Source organism: Entelurus aequoreus, linkage group LG01 (assembly GCF_033978785.1).
Source record: "Entelurus aequoreus isolate RoL-2023_Sb linkage group LG01, RoL_Eaeq_v1.1, whole genome shotgun sequence".
NCBI classification, from domain to species: Eukaryota; Metazoa; Chordata; class Actinopteri; order Syngnathiformes; family Syngnathidae; genus Entelurus; species Entelurus aequoreus.
This window is the reverse complement of record NC_084731.1, coordinates 39,203,305-39,212,112: the sequence shown is the minus strand read 5'-3', so window position 1 is coordinate 39,212,112 and position 8,808 is coordinate 39,203,305. Positions and strand designations below refer to the sequence as shown.

The following is an 8,808-nucleotide window of genomic DNA, read 5'->3' as shown; positions in this document are numbered from 1 at the left end:
CGCTGCACACTTAACAGCCATACATGTCACACTAGGGGTGGCAGTATGAACAATACCAACACTGTCATAAACATGTGCCATATAGTGAAACCACACTAAACAACAACAACAAACACATTTTGGAAGAATATTTCCACCGCAACACAACATTAACACTACAGAACAAATTCCCAGAATTCCCTGCAGCACCAACTCTTCCGGGACGCTACAATATACACAAACGCCATTGGTGGATCTACACCTAACATCCACTGTAATATCAGCGTATCTAGACGAAACTATAATTACGACATAAAAAGTAAGTTTCTTACAAGTATCATCCCTGCAGGACGAGGAATAGCTAAACATGATTCACTACACACCGTAGCTCACCAGCGTCAAAATGTAAACAAACGCCATGGGTGGACCTTTTCCTGACATCCACTGTAATTATATCAAGTACAGGCACGTATCTAGTCGATAGTACTATGATTACGTCGATATTTTTTGGCGTCACAACATCCATCCATCCATTTTCTACCGCTTGTCCCTTTTGAGGTCGCGGGGGGTGCTGGAACCTATCTCAGCTGCATTCGGGCGGAAGGCAGGGTACACCCTGGACAAGTCGCCCCCTCATCGCAGGGCCAACACAGATAGACAGACAACATTCACACTCACATTCACACATCTTTTTTAGTTTTTAAAAATGTATATCATGTTTATAAACTCAGGAAATATGTCTCTGGACACATGAGGACTTTGAATATGACCAATGTATGATCCTGTAACTACTTGGTATCGGATTGATACCCAAATTTGTGGTATCATCCAAAACTAATGTAAAGTATCAAACAACAGAAGAATAAGTGATTATTACATTTTAACAGAAGTGTAGATAGAACATGTTAAAACATAAAATAACCAGATATTAACAGTAAATGAACAAGTAGATTAATAAGTCATTTTGTACCACTTGTCCTTAATAATGTTGACAAAATAATAGAATGAGAAATGACACAATATGTTACTTCATATGTCAGCAGACTAAATTAGGAGTCTTTGTTTGCTTACAACAGGGGTGTACAAAGTGCGGCCCGGGGGCCATTTGCGGCCCGCAGCTAATATTTTAGCGGCCTGCCACACATTCTGGAAATGCCATTGCAAAAATAAAAAAAACATTAAAAAAGTGGAATGAGGTGAAATCTAACTAGAAAACGTTGCAATGTTGACACAAAGCTGCCATGCAGGCTGTTTTTTTTAATTTTGTCTATCTTTATTTTCCTTTTTTTGCCATTGCTCAAAAAAAAAAAAAAAAGACAAAAAATCAATAATAATGAATTATTGACATCTTCAAGGCTCAAATTACTTCAAATATTTCACATTAAAATGTTTTATGTGGAAAAATATTGCATACATTGTGTGGTTGCCATATAAAAACATCCAAGTTTTCTTTGACAAAAGAGCATAAAACAAACAAAATAATAGTGTAAAATCGACAGATATACTGTATCTGAAGTTGATCTCGTAACTTAAGTGTTGAAAGTAAAACAAATAATAATAAAAATGTATCACTTTATGAGTGGGGTACCTTTTGGATCCCAAAGATATTTAGTGGGATTGTATTTATCTTTTCACTGTGATTAATCAAAAATAATAATGAAAATAAAATCAATGGTGTCATGCATTATTGATCTTTTCAGGGCTCCAATTACTTCACATCAAACATTGCTTTCTGAAGGTTTTGGGCGGTGGGGGAAATACTGCATATTTCAGTTTTACTATAAAAAACAAAGTTGTCTTTGACAGAAAAGGCATATATAATAATAGGCAATAATAATTTGACTTGTTTTTAACATGTAAATGACTGAGACCCTTTACGGGCCCCAGGAGCCCTAATTGTTAAAAAAAAAAAAAACATTCATTTGAAAATGAAAAATATCAAAATGGCCCCCGCATGCTTTAATATTTCCGTGTGCGGCCCTCAGTGGAAAAAGTTTGGACACCCCTGGCTTTCTAGAAGACAAGTTGTCTTGTATGTTCACTATTTTATTTAAGGGCAACATTGCTATAAGAAACATATGTTTAATGTACCCTAAGATTTTTTTGTTCATTTAAAGCCAATAATGACATTTTTTGGTGGTCCCGGGTTATTTAGAAAAGTACCAAAATATTTTTGGTACCGGGACAACACACACCGAGCACCCACTGGCAGAAATGTAGATCGGCCCCTATGATGTGAGGTGTACTCGCAGTACAAAGTTGTCTGCTCAACTTCAAGTTCTCAAATGGCCTTCAAAGAGTGAAAGGCGCTCCTGATTGTCGCACAATTCTTTTCATGTTCCTTCTGCTCCTTTTTCTTTGCTTCAATGCTTCCTCTATGTGTGCGGGGAGAGCAGCTTCAAGCAGCGCTTCAGTGAACCAAAGTGAAAGAAGGGGGGGGGGGGGGGAGCAGGTGGACTTTCTGGAATGTTTATAAAAGTGCGGAATGACGTCACACGGTTATAATAATACATCATATGCATCATTATGTTGGTTCGGAGCAGGTTGATGTGCTCCAGTGTGAGCAGGGGCGGTGCTAATGTCAAGATGACAAGCGGAGCTTTTTTTTGTTGTGTGTGTGTGTGTCACACCCATGAAGCATTAAAGTCCTTCAACTTAAAGCGTTTTCTCCACCAGACCTTTGCAGCGTTTAGTCTTCTGCAGGTCCCGGTCCAACTTAGTCCTAGTCCTGGTCCTGCTCCGTGGCCATTAATGAAGCATTAATCCTCCCCCGTGGATGCCATTGTTGTCTTTTTCAATGCAAACGCCTGCGAGGAGTTCCTATTAAACTGATGTGTCCTCCCGTCTGTCCTGCGGGGACTTGGAGACTCTGAAAGAAGTTGGAAGGAGCGAGTCTGGCATCTTTGGGCTGCAAAATGTCCCGTTCCGGACCCGTGGACGCGGTCATGTCCTGCGCTCGCAGCGGCCCCTCCGCGGCCCCCAAGACCCTCGCCTTCTCCATAGACCGGATCATGTCCAAGGGCTCGGAAGGCGCGGAGGAGAAGAAACTGCTCGGGTTCTGCTCTCCGATTCCCTGCATGATCCCGCTGCAGCCTTTCGGCTACGACTTCCAGGCCAAGGCCCTGATGAACTATTCGGAACTGTGGCGGTCCAGTTTCAGGGGCGGCGCGGCGTGCAAGAGCAGCTGCTGCGTGTGCGCAAAAGCGCACGACTCCGGAGCCAAGCAGCCGCTTTTGGCGCCTGGAAGCCGGCTGGTCAAACCGCAGGTCATCCATCAGAGCCTGGCGGTACCGAGCGGCTCTTTCTACTATCTCAACTACCTGGACCCGGCCTACGCCCAGTCGGACCTGCTGGGGGGACACTGGTTGTCCAGCCCGCACGCCCAGGCCTCCATCTCGGCCCAGCACAGACTTTTAGTCCTGGACGGGACCAAGGTGCCCGCGGGTGGCCTGCATGGGGCGGACAAGGCGCCCACAGCCCAGTACCCCCACAAGGAGCATCTCCCCGGGAAACTGGACCACATCGTCAAGGAGAACCAGGCCGACAAGAACTGTTTCAAGAACCCCAACAAAGTTTGCAACAACGGCGGTGCCGGAGACGCAAAACCCAAAAACTTCACTTGCGAAGTCTGCGGAAAGGTAATTCATGATTTGAACATATTACATTTCTGCATGCAAGATGATGCACTTTTTTGTAATAGATGCATAAAATATGTCATACTATTAAAACACCTGCACGCACACCACCATATAAAACACACATGCGACACACATGCATATTACTTAAAAAAATATATAAAATACACATTCATTTAAAACACACATGCATCATTACAACTATACACCCAATTAAAAACATGCATGCAATACAAAATATATACATGAATATTAAAACACACATATAATAAACAGCCTGAACATTAATTAAAAACACAAATGCATGCATGTAAAAAATACATCTATAAACATAAATATTATCAAAAACGCTACGTGTATATCATTTTTTAAAAAAGCATTACATAGATATAAAGCAGTACAATATACATTCCAATATCATTAAAAATACATATAATACCCTTGTATATTAATTAAAAAAACAAAAACATGTAGTGCAACAAACATAAGACACGTAATAAAAACAAACATTAATACACATGGGAATTAATCAAAACATACATTGCAATACACGCAAATATATTAAAAACACATGTGGTACACATGTTTGTAATAAAATGTATATTATTAAAACACAGACATGACTGTCATCAGAACACACTTTGGACGTGGCTATTAAACAAACATGAATATTATAAAAGCACATATATAACATGCACAATTTTACAAATGCACATACAATATGATACAAAACGAACATGTGATACACATGGATTGAAACACACACACACACACACATATATATATATATATACACACACACACACACATATATATATATATATATATATATATATATATATACACACACACACACACAATACACACTACTATACAATTAAATATACACACATAATAGATGTCAATATAATATAAAACAAACATGTGATGCATATGACTATAATAAATAGCTTATACATATATACTAAAAAATACAACTGTGATGAACATGAATTATATATATATATATATATATATATATATATATATATATATATATATATATATATATATATATATATATATATATATATATATATATATATATATATATATATATATATAATTTAAATACAACGAACATCTGCTGCATATAATATAATAAATAACGTATGGAAATTGTTACAAATGTGCAGAAAACATGTGCTAATGAAGTGTGATGAAATGTAAGTAAAAGTTGTGTGTGATTGTGTGTAATTGTTCAGGTTTTTAACGCTCACTACAATCTGACCAGACACATGCCGGTACACACCGGAGCGCGGCCGTTCGTGTGTAAAGTGTGCGGGAAAGGATTCCGACAGGCCAGCACTTTGTGTAGACACAAAATCATCCACACACAGGTGACCCACACTCTTTTCTCCACCTGGCGATTGTGTATTTATCATGTGCACATATTTACAGTCGATGTATTATTTTGCGTTGAAGGAGAAACCTCATAAATGCAACCAGTGTGGGAAAGCGTTCAACAGAAGTTCGACTCTCAACACGCACGTGCGAATCCACGCAGGATACAAACCTTTCGTCTGCGAGTTCTGTGGGAAAGGATTTCATCAGAAAGGTGAATATGATTTTTATTTTTTATTTTTTTCTCCATATACTTTTGTCGCTTTTTGTGAAATCTGGCCTCCAAAAATAATGATATCAATGACAAGAAATAATAATGTAAACGAAATAATGACATAAGGTGAGATAAGGGATATAAGAATGAAATTACATGTTGAAAAAAGTATGTAAAATAATATAACAACGAAATAGCATGTTGTAAAATGATATAATGAAAATGGCATGTTGGAAAACATAGGAATGAATAAATAATAATATAACAACGAAATAAGATGTTGTAAAAATATTATATAGGAATGAATTATTAACATGTTGGGAAAATATTATAAATACTGTAAAAAATAAAATAACATGTCTGAAAAAATTATACTATAGGAATAAAATAATATGTTGGAAAATGATATATAATAATATAAGAATGAAATAACATGCTGGAAAAATAATGTAAAATATTATAAGAATACAAATAACATGTTAGAAAATAATCTAAAATAATATACATGTAGCCTCACCTGTTGAAAAAAATATCCAAACGAATCAAAAAGTTAAATCAGCTGTTGAAAAAGATGATCCAAAAATAATATACAAAATGAAATAACATGTTGTAAAATTATCCAAAATAATATTAAAATCAAATCAAATGTTTAAAATATTATCTAAAATATGATTTAAATGATTTAAAAATCTCAAAGTGAAATAACTTGTTGAAAGATTATCTGAAGTAATATACAAATAATATTACATGTTGGAGAATGATCTGATTCGAAAAATGAAATAACACAGTATTGGTTTGTTTTCGATGTTTTTTGTATTTTCTCTGCTTCAGAGTTTATTGTTTTTCAAGTATAACTTGAAAAAAGCGAAAAATGTTTTTCATATTTAAAGTTTAAAGCATATGTTCTGCTTCCAATGCGTGCTTACGTACATTGAATATGAATATGACTTTGAATTATGAATATGACAACTTTGAAATATAACTGAAATATAAATATGACGACATTAAAGTATGATTAGTGGCGTTATTAATGTACTGCATATGCTGAGAGGAAGTATAAGTATTATAACAGGGCACATTAAAATTGTTCATTTCCTTCAACACAACGCTGTGGGTCATCAGTGAGACCAACAAAGTTTGATTTTGACAAAGTTTGACAACTTCTTGAATGCAACACAAAACTAACACCTCAATCAACACAACTCACTTTTACTTTCGCTATGTCATATTAAACTATTAACACTAATACCACTATGAATATTACACTAATAATACTATAGATATTACACTGACACTGTTTAAATATTACACTAATATTAAAAATATTACACTAATACTATTATAAATATTACATTAATATTACAAATATTACACTAATACCACTATAAATATTACACCGATACAACTATAAATATTACACTTTATTAAAAATATTTAATCATCTCAATGCCTACAATTTTTTTTAATACACCAACACTATGGATAATACATTAATACTAAAAATAGTGCACTAATAATACTATAAATATTACAAATATAAATATATATAAATTACCCTAACATTAAAATGATGACACCAATAATACTTAAAATATTACACTAATATTACAAATATTACACTAATACCACTATAGTTATTACATTAGTACAAAAAAATTATTACACAAATCCTATAAATATTACACTAATACCATCAAAAATACTACACTAATCCTATACATATAACACTAATACTAAAAATAGTACACTAATCCTCACTTTCAAATGTTTTTCTGCATTATGACTTAGAAGCTTTGCTTATTAACATACATATGTTTTTATTAATGCATGGTTTTTAATGCAATTTTTTAAATCAAAATTGTGTAATAAAATATAGTTACATATTGAGTGACCGATAATGACATTTCTTATTAATATTAGTTTTCATTTCAAATTATTCCACTGTGTTATTATCATGTATGTAAACACACTTACTTTAAATTGAGTTTAAAGTTGACCAGACACACACACACACGCACACACACACACACACACACACACACACACACACACACACACACACACACACTATATATATATATATATATATATATATATATATATATATATATATATATATATATATATATATATATATATATATATATATATATATATATATATATATATATACGCTCCAGCGACCCCAAAAGGGACAAGCGGTAGAAAATGGATGGATGGATGCATATGTATATATATTATCATCTTTAAAATAATTAATAAAGATTTCACATTTATGAATACATTAAATTAGTTATGAAAAAAGTTTTCTATGACTAATTTTAAAGTAAGAAGTAAAGTAATTAGTCAAATATAATGAATACTAAGTAAGTTACGATGTTACAGTCTATGATGCATATGATGGTAAAGTAAGGTGCTGCTGATGACGTCAGAGGAGTACAGTAAAAAGTGAAACATGATGATGACTTAATGATGATGAATACCTGGTGATGACATCAAGGGAGTACAACATGTCGACCACTTTGTGATGACGTAGTGTACAGTAAAGATGACGTGTGTGGTTGCTAGGTAACTACAAGAACCACAAGTTGACGCACAGCGGAGAGAAGCAGTACAAATGTTCTATCTGCAACAAAGCGTTCCACCAGATCTACAACCTGACGTTCCACATGCACACGCACAACGACAAGAAGCCCTTCACCTGTCTCACCTGTGGAAAAGGCTTCTGTCGCAACTTCGACCTAAAGAAGCACGTCCGTAAACTCCATGACAACATCTTGTCTTCTTCCAGCAGACAAGAAACATTATAAAAACATTATTATTATTATTATTATTATTATTATTATTATTATTATTATTAGTACAGTATCTCACACTCACCCTTTGCTGCCTGCTATTCGTGTACGTCAAATATTTAAGATGTCAATAACGTCTTCATAACTTATCACCATAACTATGAATGTTGGTTGATTCCGAAATAAAACTTGTTTATTACAACAAATGTTTCTGCTTTTTTTTTTTTACTCTCAAACTATCTTCTAATGACAAATCAATGAAATATAATATCAGTACTCTTGTATACTATATAGCTCATTACATGTATACAAATACTGTGTATTATAGTAAGTCGTATTTGTATATATCTTTTTTGTCATCGTGAAAAGTCAAAGTAACGTGTTGTTGTACACAATATTACAGTGTAGTACTTTAACTGTGTAAAGTATTACACTGTAGTACTTGTTCTGGATGAAGTACTACAGTGTAGTAATTGTACTGTGTGAAGTACCACACTGTAGTACTTTAACTGTATGAAGACTTACACTGTAGTACTTTTACTGTGCGAAGTATCATACTGTAGCGCTTGCACTGTATGCAGTACTACTTACTAGTACTTTTACTGCAAGAAGTATTACACTGTAGTACTTGTTCTGGATGAAGTACTACAGTGTAGTAATTGTACTGTGTGAAAACTTACACAGTAGTTCTTGTACAGGGTGAATTATTAAACTGTAGTACATTTACTGTGCGAAGTATCACACTGTAGCGCTTGCACTGTATGAAGTACTACTTACTAGTACTTTTACTGCATGAAGACTT

At 34.4% G+C, this 8,808-nt stretch overlaps 1 protein-coding gene across 1 annotated transcript; it reads left to right on the top strand.

The window, feature by feature from the left end:
* The first annotated feature begins 2,609 nt into the window (after positions 1-2,609).
* On the top strand, positions 2,610-8,200 carry LOC133663612 (fez family zinc finger protein 2-like). The gene is made up of 4 exons (XM_062068254.1): positions 2,610-3,617; positions 4,859-4,993; positions 5,079-5,211; positions 7,780-8,200. The coding sequence occupies exons 1-4, from the start codon at positions 2,895-2,897 to the stop codon at positions 8,019-8,021; spliced, it is 1,233 nt and encodes a 410-aa protein (XP_061924238.1). The 5' UTR covers positions 2,610-2,894; the 3' UTR covers positions 8,022-8,200.
* The last annotated feature ends 608 nt before the right edge of the window (positions 8,201-8,808 follow it).

Bases quoted from the DNA above. Each gene is read 5' to 3' on its own strand.
- LOC133663612 (XM_062068254.1), top strand. From the start codon at position 2,895: ATGTCCCGTTCCGGACCCGTGGACGCGGTCATGTCCTGCGCTCGCAGC. The intron at 3,618-4,858 runs GTAATTCATGAT...GTAATTGTTCAG, and splicing joins CTTGCGAAGTCTGCGGAAAG to GTTTTTAACGCTCACTACAA. The intron at 4,994-5,078 runs GTGACCCACACT...TTTGCGTTGAAG, and splicing joins ACAAAATCATCCACACACAG to GAGAAACCTCATAAATGCAA.